This window comes from Psammomys obesus, unplaced genomic scaffold (assembly GCF_907164565.1).
Source record: "Psammomys obesus unplaced genomic scaffold, mPsaObe1.curated_primary_1811, whole genome shotgun sequence".
Taxonomy (NCBI): Eukaryota; Metazoa; Chordata; class Mammalia; order Rodentia; family Muridae; genus Psammomys; species Psammomys obesus.
The window spans coordinates 38,423,459-38,444,269 of record NW_026596034.1 but is presented as its reverse complement, the minus strand read 5'-3'; the positions used below and the strand labels follow the sequence as shown (position 1 = coordinate 38,444,269).

The window sequence follows — 20,811 nt, the reverse complement described above, 5'->3', positions numbered from 1 at the left end:
GGGTCGGGCCTGGTTAGTACTTGGATGGGAGACCGCCTGGGAATACCGGGTGCTGTAGGCTTTTTGTCTGGCAGGAGCCTAAGAAAGGGGCTTTGCTTTTGCTTCTGCAAAGCTCTGTGGACCGGGCCGGGCGGGGCCACGCCCAGGGACTCCCCCCACGCCACCCTCCGCAAAGCCGAGGGGCGCCCCCCTCCGACCAGGCTGCAGGCTGGCGGGGTGGAGACCGCCAGCCCACGCGCGGGACACCACACGGGGGGGAGCGGGTGCCCAGTGCGGGCATCCCAGGACCTCCGTGGAGGGACCGTGCGCGGGGAGGCCGTCTTGTCTCGCGTGGAGCCTTGGAACCACACATCCTGGTTCTCCACTGCCCTTGGCTCCTGGCTTGTCTGTGTCCGTGCGTGTTCCTGCCTTTGATTTCCGTGTTTCACTGTGATTGGTGTGGCTTGCGCTGGGTTGTGCGTGGGTAGTGATCGGGTGTTTCTTGGGTGTGTGTGGGCGAGGGTGTGTTTTTAGGGCATTATAATGGTCTGGACGAGGGAGCCTGCAATTATGTAGGGTCGGTTTGTGGGGGAAGAGGTGCATAGGTGGACGGTTGGGAGGATGTGTGAGTGTCGATAGGCGGATGAAGCTGAATAACGTCCACGGGTCACTGGGCCACGGTCCACAAATGTCCGGGTGCAGGACGGTTCTTGTCAGGCCCAGAGGCGGGCTGGAAGGGAACCCACAGCTCTCCAGGGATCGAGGGGCCGGGGGTGGGCGCGCAGTCGATGTCCAGGGGCTGGTGGCGGAGCTCTGTAGTATCCGTCAGTCCGGGCAGCTGTGTCCACGCTGCCCAATGTGATCTCCTCCTCGTTGTCCTCCTCCTCCTGCTGTGTGGGTTGTTCAGGCCCCATAGGTTCAAGGAGGAGTTGGTGTCTGAAGCAGAGGAGGGAAGGTTTGGATGGATGGATGAATGAATGATAGATGGATGAGTGGATGGTGCATGGTTGGATGGATGAAGGATGGACGATGTGTGGATGGGTCGATGGGTGGATGTGTGGACGGATGGTGGATGGATGGGTGGATGGTGTATTGTGTATGATGGATGGTGGGTGAGTTGAGAGCCGGTAGTGGCTGGTGTAGCTCAAGGTGTGTGTTGGTCCCAGGGCCCTGGTCCACAACAGTCAATGAGCCCAGTATCAGAGGTATATATAGGTCTCAGTGGGATTATGCTTTGAGGCTTTGCATTCAGGCCCCTCCTTCTCTTTCTCTTCCTGCTTCCTCTTACCTCTCTCCTGTGTACTCAGGTCTTCAGAACCCTGCCCAAGGTGACTCATCACTCTCTGTTCTCAGGGTCTCATCTGAGGAGTCCTAGGCTCAGAATGTAGCCCTACTACGCTCCTGTTTCTTCATTGGAAATGCCTGTGCTCATTTTTACATTCAGCAAGTCCATGGAGTCCACTCGGCATGGGTCTCTCCAGAGAGGACTCATGCCATCCTCCGCCCTCAGAGAAGCTGGGATGGTCTCCTGAACTACAGTCTCCCCAGCAGCAGTGTGAGTGTCTGCATCCTCGCATGGAGACCAAGCAGCTTGTGGGCTTAGGCCCCTCGAGCTGCTCCAGTGCCTTCTGCTCAGTCTTTGTCATCTGAACACTAGAGTCATTTGGGAAGAGGAAATGTTAGGAGGTGTCACCATGTGGTGGCTTGTCCTGGAGTCTGTAAGGTGTTTCCTTGGTTATCGATGATGTGCGAGTGCCAGCCCACTGTGGCCAGCGCCCCCTGGGCAAGCAGGCCCTGAGCTGTGTGCCACACGCCATAAAGAGGAAACCAGTGGGCAGCGTTCCTCCATAGTGTGCCTCAGTTCCTGCCTCCTGGTTCCGGCTGCAGGTGCCTGTCCTGCCTTCCCTCAGTGAGAGTCCCAAGATGAAGTCAATCATTTCCTTCCCCCAACCTGCTTCCGGTCCCGGTACTTATCACAGCAACAGAAATCAAACCAGGAGAGAGATGCATGGAATTCACAAGCCTCTGTTCCTGAGCCCGTGGTCCTATACCGTCTACCCGGGGAGGGTGTGCAGAGCCTGGCCCCAAGGAGGCAGCCTGCCAGCCCTTCTCTGCCCAAAGTGCCCAGCCATGGGCTTCAAACCCCAACAGGGTAGAATTTGAGGGGCCCTTGGAGGAAGGCGGAGGTTGGCGGCAGTGTGACACAGGCTATACCTGGGAAGGACATAGAAGAGGAAACCTGAGGTCAGGCCTTGCAGGTACTTCTTCCCCACAAAGAGAACATGAAGGAAATGTGGAAAACTTTCATTGCTGCTGCTGCAGTCTACAAAACAGAAGCGTGCTGTTCTTGGTGTAGAAGGGATGTCATCTGGGAAGTGGGCAAGGCCAGCTCCAGAGGCTGAAGCCCAAAAGGTGGCTAGGTGGGGGCAACCACAAGCCCTGCGGGGCCCTGTCCCAGTGTCTGTCCAATCACTGCTGTCTCCAGGGGCTTGAACCCCACATTGTCCAGGGGGATCCCGAAGGCCAGTAACTTCGCCTCGTATGTACGCAACAGGTCATTGTGGGCCTGAAAGGACAGAGCAATGTCAGGAAGAAGGGGTCCACGTGGGCCTGGAAACCATAACCAACGTGCCATGGCCCACCCAGAGGGAGGCTGTATCCCATGGAAAGGTGGAAAGGTTGGGTGGGAGGGCTGGGCCAAGCACAGGGGTAGAAAGGAATGAGAATCTGCCAGTGGTTTGTCTGTGCCAGGCTGTGCGGACGCCTTCCTGCCATTGACCTGAATACCTCACAATGAGGACAGACTGAGGAGAACTGCGTCTGGTGGACTCCTGGCCCATCTACCCAGGGCCTCTCCCTCTTCCACCATGGTAGAATGGCGTCTATTCACCGCCCCTAGCCCCCAGAAACACTGTTGGTGGGCCAGCAAACACAAGTAACACCTTGGGTGGGGGTTCTCTGCTAATTTTGCTTTGTTTTTCAGTGTTTGTTTTCATTTTTGTATGGGAGAAGGCCCTACTATGTAGCCCAGGCTAGCTAGACTATGTAGCCCAGGCTAGCTAGAACTTGCCATATCCCAGAATGGCCTGGCATTCAGTCTCATTGCTTCGAGGGAAAGTGAGTTTTCTCCATTCAGTGTCACTGGGCACAGCAGCCACACTCCAGGGCAGACCCCATGCCCAGGAGCAGGTGACCCAACACATAACAACCTCCGTGGTTTTGGTTTTGTTCTTTTCAGTGTGGACTTTCTGTTGCATTTTGTTTTGCTTTGGCATTTATTTTTCTTCTTAGTGTTTTACTTGTTTGGGTCTTCCCCCAACCCCATTTTTTGTAAGTTTTATTTGTTGGTTTTGTTTTTGAAAGAGACAGAGAGAGAGAGCACAAAGTTGAGCAATCTGGGAGGAATTGGGGAAAAGGAAGAAACATGATCAAAATGTAGGCAAAATTTTTTAATTTAAAAAAGCCTGCTGTTTCAGCCATGTGAGCACTAAGATTACAAGTACACACCAACATACCTTGCAAAAACGGTTTTTTGGGTTTTTTTTCCTCTTTACACATAATCTCCAGATATAACCCTTGATGGCCTGGAACTTGCGACCAGGCTGGCCTAGACATTACCAAGATCCACTTGTCCCTGCTCATGAGTGGTGGGATTACAGAGGTGTGCCACCACACCCAGCTCAAAAAAAGCATGTCCAGTTTTTGTATTGTTACTATATATGTGTGTGTGTGGGTGCACGTATGTGCAGATGCCCAAGGAGGCCAGAAGAGAAAGTCAGATTCCTTGGGGAAGTTACAGGCAGCTGTGAGCCATCCATGTGGACGCTGAGAACCCAACTACGCTATTAACCCCCAGTGCATGTGTGTAACTGGGAGGCTTTCACCAGGCGGCTTAAGACTTGAAAGTGTTTTAGTCATCTCTGAGGGATGGTCTCACATTGTAGTCTAGGCTGTCCTTGAACTCGTGTTCCTCCTGCCTCAGCAACCCCCAAGTGCTAGGATTATAAGTGTTGATGAATTGAGTGAAATGAGGAATGCTTGGAACCTGTGTAAATGCTGTCAAACGCTCAAAGCAAATGATCAAAAGGGTTCATTAGCTGGGGATTGCAGCACACAGCTTTAATCCCAGCACTCAGGAGGCAGAAGCGGGCAGATCTCTGTGAGTTCCATGCCAGCCTGGTCTACAGAGTGAGCCCTAGGCCAGCCAGGGCTACAGAGTGGGACTGTGTCTCAAACAAAAACAGAAAAAGGGTTCCTTATCGTCACTGTGGTTCAGGAAAGAGAACCAGTGACTAGAAATAGAGAGAAAGAGGCAAATAAGGATGAGCTCCAGAGAAAACTCAGGGGCTGGGCTCTGGTTACCCGATACCCAGGTTCAGACACCTGATCAGATAAAAGCCAAGGCTGGGTCAGCTGAGGAATGGGTGTGATAAGGAAAGCTCTAGCCTGACCTCTAGGGAGGGCTGGGAAGCCAGGGCAGCTCCTGCAGCATGGAGCCTGGGACGCAGCAACAGATCCTGCCTACTTATGTCTAGGGTTAAAAACAAACAAACAGGGTGGACACATATGTGTCTGGAGAAGGCCCTATACAACTGAAAAGGGGTGCCATGCCTGCCCCCACATGAGGAATGTGACTTGTGGGGTGACTGCTCTAAGTATATCCTTGGCAAGACAGTGGGCAAAGAGGAGAGGGCAATCCCTTCAGGCCCAGCTGGGTACAGAAGCCAGGCCTCTCTCAGGTGATGGACAGATGGAGGCCAGGGTCCAGGAGGAGCTGACACTCCTGTTCAGCATGGGAACGTATGGAACTGCTTAGACTCACAAAGGGATCAGCAAGGGCGAGAGCCTGACTTGAAGGCAGTGGGCATCAATCTAAAGACCAGAGAGGAAATCTGCCGAGGACATCAGGTGAACAAAGATGGGTGAGGGAGAGACAGACTTGAACACGGCAGGAGACGAGCCCTAAGTGTGGACCAGGCAGGCCTATCCACAGTGCCAGGACAAGGTCTCAGGCCCTAAGGCTGTGCGTGCATGCCACACGGGGAGTACCATACCTGCCTCCTGAATGAAGTACACAGAGGAAATGAGTGCAGTCCTCACACACCCCGCACTACAGTAGTCACAGTAGGGTTAAAACCTCCGAGGGAGGAGGTGGAGCCCCGGGGATGGGGCTTAGCCATACCTTGCAGACCCGGGCCAGTTCATACTGTAGATCCTTGATGGTCGTATTCTTTGATTCTAGGACATCCTAAGGAGAAGGACAAGGTGATTTTTATGTTTGTCATCTAGCAGGGTGGACAAATGTACACTAGTCCGGGAGTTCCCTGAGGGTCTGAAGGGCTCAAAGAATAGCGGTATGTGTCACCTCAACCCAATACATTTCCACACAGGCTTGTCAGCAGAAAGAACCAGCTATCAGGAGGGCATCAGGAGGAGCCAACTGACACTCCTGTTCAGCACGGGAGGAATGGAGCTGTGTAGACTCACAAAGGCATCAGCAAGGGCAAGAGCCTGACTGGGCCTGCTGAAGGGAGTGGACATTAATCTGGAGACCAGCGAGGCTCTTCCATCTGCCTAGGATGCCGGGTGAACAAAGGGTGAGGGAGAGACAGACTTGAACACGGTAAGAGACGAGTCCTAAGTGTGGACCAGGCAGGCCTGTCTGCAGTGCCTGCAGATTAATCTATTAATACTGCTCAGTTGCTGTGCCTTAAAGCTTGCTAAGTAACACGGGATAAGCAAGAACCAAGAAAAAAAGGACAGTAAATTGGGTGGTGGTGGTAATGCCTTTAATTTCATGACTTGGGGGCAGATCTGTGTGAGTTCGAGGCAAGCCTGGTTTACAGAGTACATTCTAGGACAGCCAAGGCTACACAGAGAAACCTTCTCTCCAAAAAACAGAGAAAGAAAGTGGGGTCAGCAGTAGTGTCTTTGTATTGCCTACATCCCCAAGATGGCAGTGGTTGATATGTGACAGGACAGCGGTATCCTCCTGTATTGCTCTCAATCTTACTGTTTTGTTATTTGTTTTTGTTTTTTGAGACAGGGTTTCATTGTGTAGCCCAGGCCACCCTGGAACTTGCTCTGTAGACCAGGCTGGCCTTGAACTCAGAGATCTGCCTGCCTCTGCCTCCAGAGTGCTGGGATTAAAGGTGTGCGCCACTGTTCCCAGCTCTTAGGACAACTTTTAAAACTCTACAATCACCAGGCAGTAGTGGCACATGCTTTTAATCCCAGCACTCAGGGGGCAGAAGCAGATGGTTCTCTGTCAGTCTGAGGCCAGCCTGGTCTACATAGTGAGACCTTGGCTCAAAAATAAAAAGCAGAAACTGTAGCATAATGTTATTGTGTATTGTGTAAAGATTCAAATGCTGATTTTTGTGCCCCCATATCTGGTTGCAGTCCTTGTTCTGAGAATGTGCTATTTCAATGCTGCAGCTGTTCCCTGATATGTCAATAAAGAAGCTTAACAGCCAATGACTGAGTGGGGGTGGAGGAGAATAGGTAGGGCTGGACTTCCTGCCAGCCAGGGGAGGAGGAGGAGAGAGAAGTGGGGATTCAGGCAGGAGAGGTCAGGAGATATGAGTGAGCAGCTGGAGCAGAGAAAGCCACAAGTATCTGAGGGATTTGTGCTATGAAATAGTGAGATTATCTTAGAGGGTTAAAACAGATCAATACTGCTCAGTTGCTGTGCCTTAAAGCTTGCTAAATAAGGGCTGGAGAGATGGCTCAGAGGTTAAGAGCACCGGCTGCTCTTCCAGAGGTCTTAAAAAAAAATGGTAGTCCATTCTCAATTATTTGGGTGCTAGCTGGTTAAGAGAAAAACTGCAATGCAACTTTAAAATAACCACTAATAAAAAACTCACTGTCACTTTGTCACTTCCATGAAAGGTTCTCTCCTTTGGCCATAAACTGCAATAGTAGTGACCAGGAGAGGAAGAGCTCTCACAGTTAGAGCCCAACACACCATGATCGGGATGGCTACAACTGGGAACACCCTTGCCTCAGTCACTCTACAAGGGGTAGAGTGTTCCTTCCTCTGCACCCAGCAGCAGGATCTTATTCTCCACATGTCTGACCAGGGCACAGCAATGAGCAGAGACCAGCTTCAGGACTCCACTACTGCCAAGTCCAACAGGGTCTCTCCTGGATAATGGTAGCACCTGAAAATTGACCTACCAAGTAATCCACGTCACCCATGCCACTACCCACTGGACCAGAACCTACTACTGTAACAGGCCCAGCCTTAGCACAACTGACTCCATGATGGAAGTGCTATTCAGGCTGTAAAACTCAACACATAGATAGCACCACCTGCCCAAAATGAAAACAAAGACCACAGTTCTGGGAAAGTCTCTCATATACTAATGCTGCTTCTTGGCTTCTGTAGTTCTGCTTCTGGCTAACTATTCATGCTAACTGAACTATATCAGACTAAAATATGTTAGGGGTTGTTTTGTTTTGTTTTGTTTTTGTGTGTATGTGAGAAAGGCTCAGTGCTACACTGGTATCCCAAATTCCTATTGCTGTCACCAGCCAGCTAGTCAAGACTTTCTATCGGTTTAGATCCACGTCTGGGGACTCTCCTCTGGTAGACAGCCCACAAACTACTGTGAGCAAACACTGGCCTCACGGCTGAAGGATCTGGATGTTACCCTGGGCCCTCCTCAATCATGCACAAACCCTCTTGGGTCAGCCTCCTGATGGCTCTTGGAGTTTCTGCCTCGCTTACTGTTCTCCACCTACACTTCCCACGTGAGGTAAGGTGGGCTCTTGCTGACCAGCCTCTGCCCAGAAAATCCCACAGTTCCCATTGTCACTAAACTGCTCAGTACAGTAGTTGGGTCTCTAGAACACCCGAAGTCTGCATCCCCCAACGCACGGGTACTCGCTGGCGTGGCTCAGCAGTGGGCTACCTGCGATGCCTCACTGCATGGCTCAGATCACAAAGGCTATGAGGCAAACGGAACTGGAACTCTACACTGGCCTCACACCACGCTAGCCCTCTGAGCCTGAGGTCTAGTGAGCACTGGCACTCAGGCTCCACTAGCCTGTATGCTGATGTCACCGCACTTGCCATTGCATGGCTGCCTTCCTGCTGCGAGCACAGCACAAGCCACAGAGAAGCTGTGTGCTCTCCTGCCCTAAGGAATCTGCTTGGGAATGAACTGGCCCCTTCCTGGGTCTGTTGGGGCTTCAGATATAGCTGTTCTCATTCTAGGAGCATCCATGAGACCGGCGGTAAACCACCACAGCTTTCTCCAAGGGACCCCAGGACAGATGCCCAGAGCTATTGGGACCAACCAAAGTCTGGAAGCCATCAGTCATATCAGCAGGCTGGCATTCCTGTTAGCCAGACCCCCTCAACCTGTGCCACATGCTCCTTCTATGTCCCGCCTCTTCCAAGCAAGGTAGAGGAAGCAGAGAGACCTGGCCATTGCCAGAAGCTTAAACAGAGGCAACAGGGAGGTTCTGCCAGAGGGTCGGCCTCCTGACTCTTCAGGGAACAGAGAATCTTCTGTTCCCAGCTCTCCCAGCGGATGAAGCTTCACTTGTTTCATCTATCCCTGTACCTCCCAGATTCTCCCTTTACAGCACTGCCACATGAGCGAGTGACATTCTTAGCTCTGTTCAGACATTACTCCTCAGAGCCCAAGAAAGCAGCAACGGCTAAGTCAGGCTCCACAGCCCCTATGGCCCAACTCTCCTCATTGTCACTGTCCAAGTGCTACATCAGGGCCCTAGGATCTTCACAGAGGCAGAGCCATTGCGTCTCAAGTAACAGAGGAACCTGGACCTACAAATCCCCAGATCAGTTTTCTTCCTAGGTTACCCAGGTTCCATTCACTGACTAAGGCTTGGCACACTATGAGCCACAGCAAAACAGGAAGAGCAGACTCAGGTTAGGGATAGGGTCAGTGAGGGACTGGGACAGCCCAAGAGAGACTGCAGAGCCGGGCTTAGTACAGGCCCTTAATCCCAGCACTCAGGAGGTGGAGCTCTGCGAATGTGAGGCCACCCTGGTCTGCAGAGTGAATTCCTGTCTCAAACAGGGAGAGAGATGAGGGTGGAGGATAGTTCCAGTGCACTAGAGCCTCTAGTCCACACCCTGCTCTCACTTCATGAACCAGGGCAGCCCCTGGCTTACCCGAGGGGTCTCTGTGCCACCTGAGAAGGCAGAGCACAGTGCTGGGGGGCCACCATGGAAAACAACACCGTGGCTCAGGAGGCCACCAGTACCTACCTCAAGTTTACGGGACACAAGCGTCAGTGCTGTCGGGTCCAGGTTGGAGGCTGCCAGAACCTCGTTGAACTGCACCTCTCTCTTCTCCACCGCTGTGTTCAGTGCCTGCAGCTTACGCTCCAGCAGCAGGTTCTTGAAGCCTGTCTTCTGCTGCACCTCCTGGATGGCCGCAGTGAACTTCTGGTACAGCTCGTCCCTCTCCTGCTGGACCTGGGGGCCACAAGACCGAGGTGACCAACAAGAACCCCACCTGGAGCCACCTCCTCAGGGAGAAACCACTTCCCACCAGCCCCCCCCCCCCCCTTCTTCTGGAGAAGGGTTACTCGGCCCCCCCCCCCCCCCCCCCCCCCCCCCGGCACATGCTGTCCACAACACTGCCTGCACTAGACCCTACGTGCACACAATGACAGGGGGTAGCTCAGCACATAGCACAAGAGGGGGAAGTCAGTGTCATCCCAGCCCGGGCTGTTACAATTGGCATTATTCTAGTTAGGGCTACTATTGCTGTGAAACACCATGACCAGAAGCTGGGGGGAAGAGGATTTTTTTGTCTTGCACCCCCACACTGTTAGTCATCACTGAAGGAAGCCAGGACAGGAACGCACACAGGGCAGGAACCTGGAGGCAGGAGCTGACGCAGAGGCCGTGGAGGTGCTGCTCACTGCCTTGCTCCCCATGGCTTGCTCAACTGCTTTCTTATAGAGCCCAGGACCGCCAGCCCAGGGGTGTCCCCAGGCACAGTGGTCTGGCCCTCCCCATCCATCACTCGTTAAGAAAACACCCTACTGCTGGAACTCATAAAGGCATTTCCTCAGCTGAGGTTCCATCCTCTAGCCTCTGTCAAGTTGACATTAAACTGTCCAGCACACTGACTGCCCTTCTCGGAAAGCAAGAGCTGGATAGAGTCACTGTACTTGGAAGCCATGCCACAGGTAGGACCGCAAGCTCACGGCGAGCCCTTATATTCAATCACCCAATATGAGAGTCAGGCAGAACCACAGCAGGCTTGAGTCTCTGCCCACCCCACACAGATCCATCCGTGCCCTTCTCCTCCACTTGTATCTACTCCCATGCACTGCAGATGACCAGGCTTAGGCGGTGTCACTTAACATGCATTATGACAATTCCTGCGGGTGGCAGAGATTCCTCCTCCTCTATCCTTGCCGATGCCCCTCCCTGCCAAGGCCAACTCTGTCCCATCCGAGATGCGAGACTTTCCTCTGTGGACTGTATTAGTCTTTGGAGAATTCATGAGTACAGACCGTGGCGGCTTGTGCTCGTCTTCGGCAGAGCGGCCCTTTGGAGCAGTCTCTGTCTCAGATCTCGATCTACTTTCAAGGGCGCACCACGGCCTGAAAAGCTGCAGTGTAAGCACCTCCTATCTCACTCCCAACAGTCAGACTGCTTTCACACGTGCACAAGAGGAGGGTCACACCAAATGTCCACATTAGTGGCCTCTGAGAGTTCATGTTAAAAGTGGTTCTGTTTCTTTATCAAAGCATGGTATTTCTTTACTTACTTATTTAGAGGCACAGTCTCCTTGTGGTCCAGGCTGGCCCTGAACTATGGATCTAGGTTTACAATGAATAGCTAACACTAAGGAGTGAAGTCACAGGGACCAAGCATCCCTCACAAGCTGATAGTCTAGCCTCCAAAGAGACGAAGGGCCACTCCCAGGGCCCCTGGTCCTCATGAGACTCTCGGCCTTCTACACAGTATAGCACAGGGTATTGCCTCATAAAAGTTGTGTGCATGACAGGTGGTGGTGGTACCACACACCTTTAATCCTAGCAACCAGGAGGCAGAGGCAGGCGGATTTCTGTGAGTTCACAGCCTGGTCTTCAGAGTGAGTTCCATGACAGTCAGGGGTACACACAGAGAAACCACCCACACACACACGCACACACACACACACACACGCACACACACGCACACGCACACACACACACACACACACACACACACACACACGCACACACACACGCACACACTTCCAGCTACTCAAGGGAATGGTAGACCCCAGGAACTTAAGAGCTGAGTGAGGCAGTGAGACACTGTTTCCAAGCCAACAGACAACAGTGTGCCGAGGAGGGACCAGCCGAGGCCTGCGCGCCTGCTCACCTTAGCAAACCGCTGTTCCAGCACCTCATGCTCCCACTGTAGGTCCTTCAGCTCTTTCTCGGTGACCTTTAAACGAGCCTTTGTGCACTGCAGAGGGGTTGGGGAACAGGAGACATGAAATACTTAGGATTCACAGACACTCACAAAGCAGACTCCTGGAGACAGGAAGGCAGAAAAAAATCACGGGGACCAACTGGCTGGAGACTCCAGCAGCTGGTGGCCCAGCTATGCGTGAAATGTGTGGAAAACTGGGGACTAGTCTACAGAAGCCTAGAAGAGCCAGAGAAAGAGCCAGAGAGAGAAAGAGTGTGAGGGAGAGAGAGAGAGAGAGAGAGAGAGAGAGAGAGAGAGAGAAAGGGAGGGGGAGTGGTGGGGGAAGAGAGAGAGAGGGAGAGCAGGAGACAGTCGGTGGTCGGTGGTCAGTGGTCGGTGGTCGGTGGAGCACCAGCACTTCCTTGTGCTGAGGTGAGCCTGCCCCCCTCCTGGGCCCAGCAGGGAGGGAAGGCAGGAGCCTCACAATTAGGATCTGCTTGTCCCTCTGGAAGTTGGCAAGTCTCTTCTGCATCTCGTTCATCTCCTCCCTGGCTTTCTGCAGAGGCTCCATCAGCCGCTTGTTCTGCAGCGACACCTCTGCCATCTCCCGCTCCAGATGCTCCTCCTTCTTCCGCATGTCCTCCATCTGTTCCTGTTAGCACAGTGTGCATGGGGATGTGAGGGCACAGGCCCAGTGCTCTCAGTTTTGTGTGAGATGCGAGTGTGGGTGTTCACAGCACAGCACACATGCAGAGGTCAGAGGACAACTCTCCGGGGTCAGCCCTCTCCTCCCACGGCAGGTTCTCGGCCCCCACTCCGGTGGTCAGGCTCACATGGCAAGCACTTTACCCACTGAACTGTCACACCGGCACTGTTGGTTTGTTTAAGACAATGGCTCCCTAACCATTGGCTGGCTTTGAACTTGTTCTCCTCCTGCCTCTACCTCTTCAGCACTGGGATTACAGGTTTGCGCCACCATCTCCAGCCATGGATGCTCTCAGTTAAAAAGAGGTCTGAGCCAGCGTGGTGGTGCACACAGCATCAATCTCAGCCCTCGGGAGGCAGGTGGACCTCAGTGAGTTCAAGGCCAGCCTGGTCTACATAGTGAGTTCTAGGACAGTCAGGACTACCCAGTGAGGTGCCCTGTGTCAAAAAACCAAGCAGTCATGTGCATGCTGAGGATCTAGTCTTATTTTACATATAAGCGATACTTTTGCAGTCTTGCTCTATTCTGAATTATGTAAGAATATAACTCCCATGCAGACTGAGGGTCACATTTGTTTAGACCAAGGGCAGGCAGTTCCCCACTGTGGCAGTCCTGTGGGGGTCAGGTTTATGTGTCCTAAGCCACCAAGCAGTGGCTGATGGAGGAACTCCCAGGCACCCTGCCGGCCAGCCACATATCAGTCTGAACGGCCTCCTCTCCCTGCCCACATTGACTTGTCAGGACACCTTTAAGTTGCCCCTTCCCCTACATCACAGTCAGGGAAATGTCCAGACGACTTCCGGTTACACCGTGGCTTGCTTACACTACTCATGAATTTCCTCTGAGTGACAGGGGGACCCTGTCCAGTATCATCATAGAAGGAGTGCGAGGCCTGGCAGGACTGCGGGGTCTGCCCCGTGGGCCCTGAGCACACCTCCCAGGGCACAGCGGTACCTTGAGGGAATTGATTAGGGCCAGGTTGTTGAGCGTGATGTCGTTGTAGTAGTTCTTGATGTCGGTGAAGGCCTCCTCATGGCGCTGCATTAGAACGCTGATCTGGCCGTTCTTCCTCTCCTCCACCTCATGGATCTCCGTCTTCCTCCGCAGGTCCAGCTCGTCCCTCAGCATCCTCATCTTCTTGTCATACTTGGCCTCGATTTCTGAAAGGCAGTAGCACACGCGGCAGCTTAGAACAGGTGACCTGAAGCCACAGGAAAAGACGGAGCCTCTCAGAGGTGCTGGGAACAGCGGCTGGGTCACACAGAGGCGGCACAGGCGACTGCGCCAGAGAGCCGGACGGCTAGAGCCTTTCCTGCGGGTGACATCTTCAGGCTCACTACCACCGCTCCTCGCCACGCTAACCATGGCATCCAGCCACGTGCTAGAGGGCACAGAAATAAGCAAGATGGACTCCTGACACGAATGGCTTTTCAGTCCAGGAGCTACAGAGAACGGTGAACAAAGTACGACATGCTGCTAACTGCTGCTTCCGGAGACGCCGGCGTTAACGGCAGCTCCCCAAATTCACATGGTGACGAGTTTTTCTGTGGCTCTAAATGAATCTGTTGGCTTGAGAAATAGGCTCTCTCTGTGTCTATCTCCTCCTCCCTGCTGTCTGTCCATCTGTCTCTCTCTCTCTCTCTCTCTCTCTCTCTCTCTCTCGTGTGTGTGTGTGTGAGTGTGTGCAAGCTGCTTTAATATGACTTATGTGCTTCAAATTACCTACCAAGCAGTGATGGGAGGGGTTCCCTGACACCATCCTACCCGGTCTATGTCTGCGAAACTGACCTCGAACTTGCCTTTCAAAGTCATTTCTCATTTTGGAGATCTCCTCAGCATGTTTCTGCAAAGTGAGAAGGGGGTGTTACTAGGCAGACAGACAGGCAGGAGGCCTACTACCACCCGAGGGTGAGCCTATTCCTCACCCAGCTCAGTGAGACCTGCGCTCACCTCTGCGCCACAGAGCATGCCCAGAACAGCATGCTCTGATACCCTCCTCACCTCCCTGGGTGAAGCCACCTCTGCCCCTGACAGGCAGTGGCAGACGTGAGCATTGTACATGGCTGTCTCCTCATCCCATCATTCCAAAGCTGGAGATCAGCAGCCACATCTACCTGGGACGTCAGGCTCCCTCAGGAGCCTCACAAGCTCCTGCCAGCCTGCCGCACCACTGCTCACAGCAGGGCTCAGACACGATGACGGTTATTCTGTATTTGAGGCATAGCTCTGGCTGTCCTGAAACTCACTCCATAGACTGGGCTAGCTTTGAACCCAAGAGATCTGCCTGCCTCTGCCTCCTGAGTGCTGGGACTAAAGGTGTGCGCCGCCATACTCAGCTCAGAGATTATTTTAATAAGCAGTCACATGTTATGATTTTTGTAACATTTATTTTTAATTATTATTTGATTTTATACGTGTATTACATCTGCATATATGTTTGTGAACCATCTGCATGCCTGGTGCATATGAAGGCCAGAAGGCGGCCTTGGATCTCTTTGAACTGGAGCTACAGACTGTTGCAAACCACCAGATGAGGTGATGGTGTTGAACTTGGGTCTTCTCTAAGAACAATCAGTACTCTTCACTGAGTACCGAGCTCACCTGAGGCACCTGGCCACTGAGCCACCGCTCCAACTCAGATTCTTACATGATGTGGGTTTGATATTACGTGTTTTGCTAGCGTGTGTGTCTGCACGCTACATGTGTGCCTGGTGCTCAGAGGCCAGAGGAAGCTGCTGGATTCCCTGAAACTGGAATCATGATGGCTGTGAGCTGCCATGTGGGTGATGGGAATCAACAGGTCCTCTAGAGGAGGAGCCATTGCTCCTAACTGCTGGGCCAGCTCTCCTGCCCCTACAAACTGCAAGTCTAAATAAAAGTTTGCTAATTTATCTGTCTAAACCTCTGACGGCTTTCCCGCATGCACCTACCAGCCGCAGGTTCTTGATGACCACCTCGCTGGCCAGCTCCTGCTCCTTGAGCTCCACCTTCAGGAGCCGCATGTCTTTGCGCAGCACGCCCTCCTGCGCGCGGTGCTCCTTCTGCGCAAGCTTCATCACCACGGTGCCCTCCGCCTTCACCTCCGCCAAGTTGTTCTGGTGCTCGTACAGCAGGTGCTTCACTTTCTGCTTGTACACCTACAGGGGGCACAGGCGCATCTGGAGCACTGCGCATCTGGAGCACCTCGCATGCCCAGCTCACAGGGAACGCGGCTGCAGAAGAACCGGAAGAGTTAGCCTGCTCACGGGCCTCACACTACCTGAGGGGCCTCTCCAGCTACTCCAAGGATGAAACTGCGTCCCTTGTCCTCCTTGGAGATTGTCAAGTGGTTCTGACAGGGCGCACAGCTGACACTGTGACAGGTCACTCATAAAGAATAAATGGGCCAGAGCACGGTGCAACTGTGATCCCGGCACTCAGGGAGGCAGAGCTCTGTGAGTTCAAGGTCAGCCTGGTCTACAAAGTGAGTCCAGGACAGCCAAGGCTACACAGAGAAACCCTGTCTTGGGGGAAAAAATAAAAATAAAAATGAAAACGTCATGCTTTTTGTTTGTTTTGAGACAGGGTCTCCTGTAGCCCAGGCTGGTCTAAAACTATTAATATAACTCAAAAGTTGGCCTTGAACTCCTGGCCCTCTTGTGCCCGCCTCCCAAGCACTGGGATAACAGGCATGCACCTAGTGTTTTCCAATTCCATTTGACTGAATTTATAGCCATTCTTGGTACACCTGCACCTAGACCTCACGGCAGCCCTCTCATCAGGGCCAGCGGCCCTCAATTAGAGAGCACACGGCCTCAGGAGGACACATGTGCTGAAGATGAGGAGGGCCACCAAATTAATAAGCAGAATTGAAGCTGGTGATCAACAGGATGACAGATGACATGGCCAAATCACCTTTGAACCCTTCCTTTGACTCTCAGAAAAATTGGCTCTGGTTCACAGTGCAAAGGAGTGTGTTCCCAGAGAGAACCGGGAAACCCTTTCCCCCCGCACCCTTCCGCCTGCCTCTGTGCCACTGCACCACGCCAGCGGGCACAGACTGGCTGCCTCTGCTCACCTTGATCTCCACCTGGTGCCTCTCCTCAGCCTCCTCCATCTCTCGGTCTTTGTTCCGCAGCTCAGCCTTCTTCTCCTCCAGCTGCCTGCGTGTGATCTCCCAGAAGGTGTGGATCTTGTCTCGCTCCAGCTGGAAGTAGTTGCGCTCCTCCCGCTCCCGGTCCAGCTCCTCCCGGATTCGGGCGATGTGCTCCTCCACCTGGCCAGGCAAGGTTGTCAAGAGACCCCGCATGCGCCCGCCCTCCAACGGTGTGTGTGCGCCAAGGGCAGCAGGGAGAGACAGGGAGGGGCCATTTTTACTAAACTTAAAATACAAGGCAGGAAGGCTCCCGGGACAGCGAACAGCAAGAGTCCCCAAATTTGGCCAATTATTACAAAACAATTATATCTCTTCAGCAACTCCTGGATTCCTTTAAGAAACTCCTGGGTTCTCAGAAGAAACACAAGTATCATTTTTGTTCCAACATATTAGACTACCATTGTTATTCACTGCAAAAAGCAAACAAACAAAAAACCCAAAACCTTTAAAAGGAAATGATCTAAAACTATTTTAAACAGGAAAATTGTTGGAAATTGGAATATGTGGACTGTAAGAGATATAAAAAAATCACACAGAAGCACATAAATGTCTCTGCAAAAAAATAACAAAACTAGCAGGCTCTTTGCACTCAATAGCCTGAGGTCCAGAGCCAATTATAAATCTGCAAATAGGTTAGAGGGAAAAGTAGGACAGGTTTCCAGCTTTCGTGGGCTCTGGCTTCCCTTGAGAATTAGTTATCTTTAGGCACAGCCCCGGGATAGTTACTGTATTTTTCTCTCTCAATGCTACATTCCACTGGGCAGTACGGCATGGCTGCCATCACTCAGGAGGCAGAGGCAGGTGGATTGCTGTGAGTTTGAGGCCAGCCTGGTCTACACAGAGAAATCTGCACAGAAAAACAAAAAAAGACTACATTCCACACAGGGGACCATATCTCTCACTTCAATAAACAAGACAACAAGCAGCCAAGGAGCTCTGAGGAAGGGTGCTGGGCAGGGGCTAGGGGCCTACGAGGGAGCATGGCACCCCAGGATCTGACTAGTGTCTGGCACGGTGACATGCACACTGAGAGTGTCCAACAAGTGTCTTCACACCGTGGGCCTTCAGTGTCACTCAAATAGTTACAAACACCCTGTTCTGTTTGGCTCGTACGCTTTCAGAGTTTGTCATCAACTGATTTATTTATTTTTTTTCTGATTTCTTATAAATATTCAAATTTCTAACTTCTCTTAAAAAATCAAAAATGCATACATACAGATAACACACACACACACACACTGATACACAGATAAAATCAAGTCTTTAAAAGCATGTACTTGACATAATCTGATTGGCCTGCTCGTTGATCACCTCCCCCTGAGGGGGGATCAGCCTTACCAGGCCACAGTAGAGGACATTCCAGCCACTTTTGATGAGAACTGATAGACTAAGATCAGAAAGGAGAGGAGAACCTCCCCTATCAGTGGACTTGGGGAGGGGCATGCATGCAGAAAGGGGAGGGAGGGTGGGATCGGGAGGGGAGGAGGGAGGGGCTTATGGGGGGATACAAAATGAATAAAGTGTAATTAATAAAAATTTAAAAAAAGCATGTACTTTGCACGAATGCCTGTGTATCATGTGTGTGCTTGGAGCCCTTGGAGGTCAGAGGAGGATCAGATCCTTTAGAACTGGGGTTACAGACGGCTATCAAGCTGAGTCCTCTGCCAGAGCAGCCATGCTCTTAACCAACAAGCCAATTCTCCGGCTCCAAAAAACATATTTTAAATAAAAGGATAGCTGTAAAAAAAAAAAACAAAAAAAAAGTATAGCCTTTGAAAGTGTCATGTGGAAGGCCAGTGCAAGAGCAATGAAGGAGATTACCCAGAACACAGAGATAAACTGAGGAACTCTACTGACACTCGCTGCGCGTGAGCAGCGTGCAAGCTCCCAAGAGGGTGCCCACTCGGAGAGCAGGCAGAAGTCTTCATGGTGGCTGGGGGCAAGGTTCCTCGGTCTTATCTCATGAGCTATTTGTAAGGGATCCAGATCTGGGCAAATGGGGATGGGGGCGCGTCTCACTGTCCTGTATGCAGCAAATTTATAGCACAGATTGTTTTCCTGTACTGGCCGGCGGTGCACAGCACCATCAGGTAATAAAATGATAAGAATGAAAGAAAATACAGAAAGTTAAAAATAACTATTGTGTTCAAGGGTTGGGGGGACTCCTTCCACGTCTGATTATAGCTTCTTCACATGGCTGTATTGCATTTTTAAGAGCAGGGCACGTGGAGGTGATGGAAATAGCGACAGAGGACAGGCGCGTTACGTTTGGACTGACTGAGGCCCCACAACCAACAGGTCTGCAGCAGGGCCCACCGGACTCGGGGACCCGCCAGCACGGGCTGTGCTCACCTGATCCTTGGTCATCTCCTCCGGAGGGACGCCGTCAACAATCGTGGTGGCTTTGGCTTTGCCTTTCTTCCCTTTCTTTTTGGGCGCCTTTGTGTGAAGAAGAGATGGCCGAGTAAGTAAAGGCCACCTCTGTGGAACAGCCTCCCTCCTCAGCTGGCTCTGTCTGCTCACACAGCTGTTTAGAATCTGACCTCCACCAGTGACGCACTGTTGACTGGGCCACTCAGGGCATCACTACACTAACCCCCTCCCCCAGTAACCACAGAGAGAGACAGACAGACAGAGAGATCATTAACACATTTGGAGAAGCATAAAGGAAAAAGCTTTCTCTTCACACAAAAAAAGAAAGAATCCACCCCAGATCCATTTATTCCTGAATAAAGGGCAAGGATTTCTTTGGTGCTATTAAAAAAAAAATTTATTTTTTATTTATTTATTTTTTTAACGAAAAACTTATTTGGGGAAGACAGAGGGGGGTGAGTAAGAAAGCTAAAATTAAGGTGTATTTGAGGGGTAGTGCAGAAACCTAAAAGAAAAACTTATTTGGGCACTCCCACACAAACCACCCTGTGGCATGTGGCTATCACACCCCAGAGACACATAACAAAACTTATCCTTTTAGCTAAGACCCTGTTCCTATCCGCTTCAGCTCTGAGGCCTCGCTTCTTCCAAATATAAAGCTGCTTCAGAGAACTCTGGTCAAGAGTGAGCCCACAGCACACTCCGAGTGCCTGTTTCTGCTTACAGTGGAGTAAGCATTTGTGCATTAGTGTGAAGTGTCAGACTCCTCGGCATTGAAGTTACAGACAGTGGTGAGCTGCCATGTGGGTGCTGGGAATTGAACCGGGGTCCTATGGAAGGGCAGACAGTGCTCTTAACCACTGAGCCATCTCTCCGGCCCCACGTCCTGCTTTATGTTAGCAGCTTTGATAAGGACACAAAGGCTTTGAAGGAGGATTCTCCAGCTGTTAATACTGTCTCCATGTTTCCAGGCAGGAGCTCCCACGGGGAGGCGCCACCCCATCCCCTGGCACGCCTGCCAAGAAACTGCGTAATGACAACACCGACATCGGAAAGCTGGTGGTGGGGATCAGTGTATGAGACGACCTAAGGCAGGGGGCTTCTGCCTTGGTCTTCCCAGGAGCCCGAGGTCTCTGTAAACCACGGTGGGGCCCCTGGTCAGGCTCTGCACCTCAGAGACAGATCTGCGACAGCTTCTCCCGTGTGGGACTCTGCTCCCTGCGGACCCTTGGGAACCCGGGATCCCACATGAGGTGGAATCCCAGATCCCAAGGATCTCGCGGACTGAGCTTCTGACTTCTGGACACCTCGCACACCAGGCCCTCAGCCCGACGACTCTCCCAGAGAACCGAGGAGCCCAACCTTACGAGCGTACACAGGCCCCGGCCTCCCGGCCTCCCGGGACCTCACGGACGCGCCCAGTTCTCGGCACTAGTCATCCACAACTGCAGGCCGCTCAGCTCCGGGCTCCCGCGGGCTCCCCCGGGACCGGAGATCCGAGCTTGTCCGCTCCAGCGCGCCGGCCCAACTCACCATGCTGCCGCCGGTCCAGCACCGCCACTACCCGGGAACAGGCGCTGATCAGCGCAGGCTGCGCGGTCTCCTGGCAACCCGGACGAGATCCCGCGCCGGTTCACAAAGCCTCGCGAGACTATGCTCCCCGCCCCTGCACCGCCCCTGTCCTCCCCGAGGGACCTGGGCAACCGGGAGCGCGTCCCTAACGACGCACGGCCGAGCCTCCAGGCGCTGCTCCTCTCCCTCCCACTGTGCATCCTGCGGTTCTGCAGAGTCTACGTGGTGGGTGCTCAGGGAGGAACAGATGAAGAAGAGCATGTCTGAATGATTAACCCGCCACCCAAGCTTAGTTCCCAAACTGCATTCAAACGTGAACTCAGAGCCCGCTCCTCTGGTTCATCCAACCTTGCCCCGCTGGTGAAAATTCCTTCCACGTTCTGCCCTGATGAGACCGAAAACGCAAAGCTGGGCATCCCGGAAATCAGGAAAGAAAAAAGGCTGGGAGTGTTACCTTATGTCTGCAGTCACAACACTGGGGACGCGGAGGGGAAAACTGCACGGGTTGGAAACTAGCCTGGGCTACATACCAAGACCCTGTCAAAAATAAAAAATAAAAAAGAGAAGGAAGGAAGGAAGGAAGGAAGGAAGGAAGGAAGGAAGGAAGGAAGGAGAGAAGAGAAGAGAAGAGGAGAGAAGAGAGAGAAG

General features: G+C 52.5%; 1 protein-coding gene across 2 annotated transcripts; it reads right to left on the bottom strand.

Annotated features, from left to right (window-relative positions):
* Positions 1–2,267: 2,267 nt before the first annotated feature.
* Positions 2,268–20,177, bottom strand: Gas8 (growth arrest specific 8). Of its 2 annotated transcripts, XM_055621589.1 has the most exons (11): positions 20,125–20,177; positions 18,571–18,657; positions 16,141–16,338; positions 15,014–15,220; positions 13,872–13,926; positions 13,038–13,243; positions 11,862–12,029; positions 11,345–11,431; positions 9,224–9,433; positions 5,162–5,227; positions 2,268–2,545 (listed from the first exon to the last, which is right to left on the bottom strand). In XM_055621589.1, exons 1-11 carry the CDS (start codon positions 20,125–20,127, stop codon positions 2,396–2,398), a joined length of 1,437 nt encoding a protein of 478 aa, XP_055477564.1. In that variant the 5' UTR covers positions 20,128–20,177; the 3' UTR covers positions 2,268–2,395. The 2 variants fall into 2 exon arrangements, with proteins under 2 accessions (XP_055477564.1, XP_055477565.1); XM_055621590.1 differs by lacking the exons at positions 13,872–13,926; positions 18,571–18,657; positions 20,125–20,177 and having other exon boundaries at positions 15,014–15,295; positions 16,141–16,220.
* Positions 20,178–20,811: the final 634 nt, after the last annotated feature.

Excerpts from the sequence above, each read along its gene's own strand:
- Gas8 (XM_055621589.1), bottom strand. Across the intron at positions 15,221-16,140 it reads GGCACCAGGTGGAGATCAAG|GTGTACAAGCAGAAAGTGAA; the intron begins GTGAGCAGAGGC and ends TGCCCCCTGTAG. Across the intron at positions 9,434-11,344 it reads TGGAACAGCGGTTTGCTAAG|GTCCAGCAGGAGAGGGACGA; the intron begins GTGAGCAGGCGC and ends TGTGGCCCCCAG.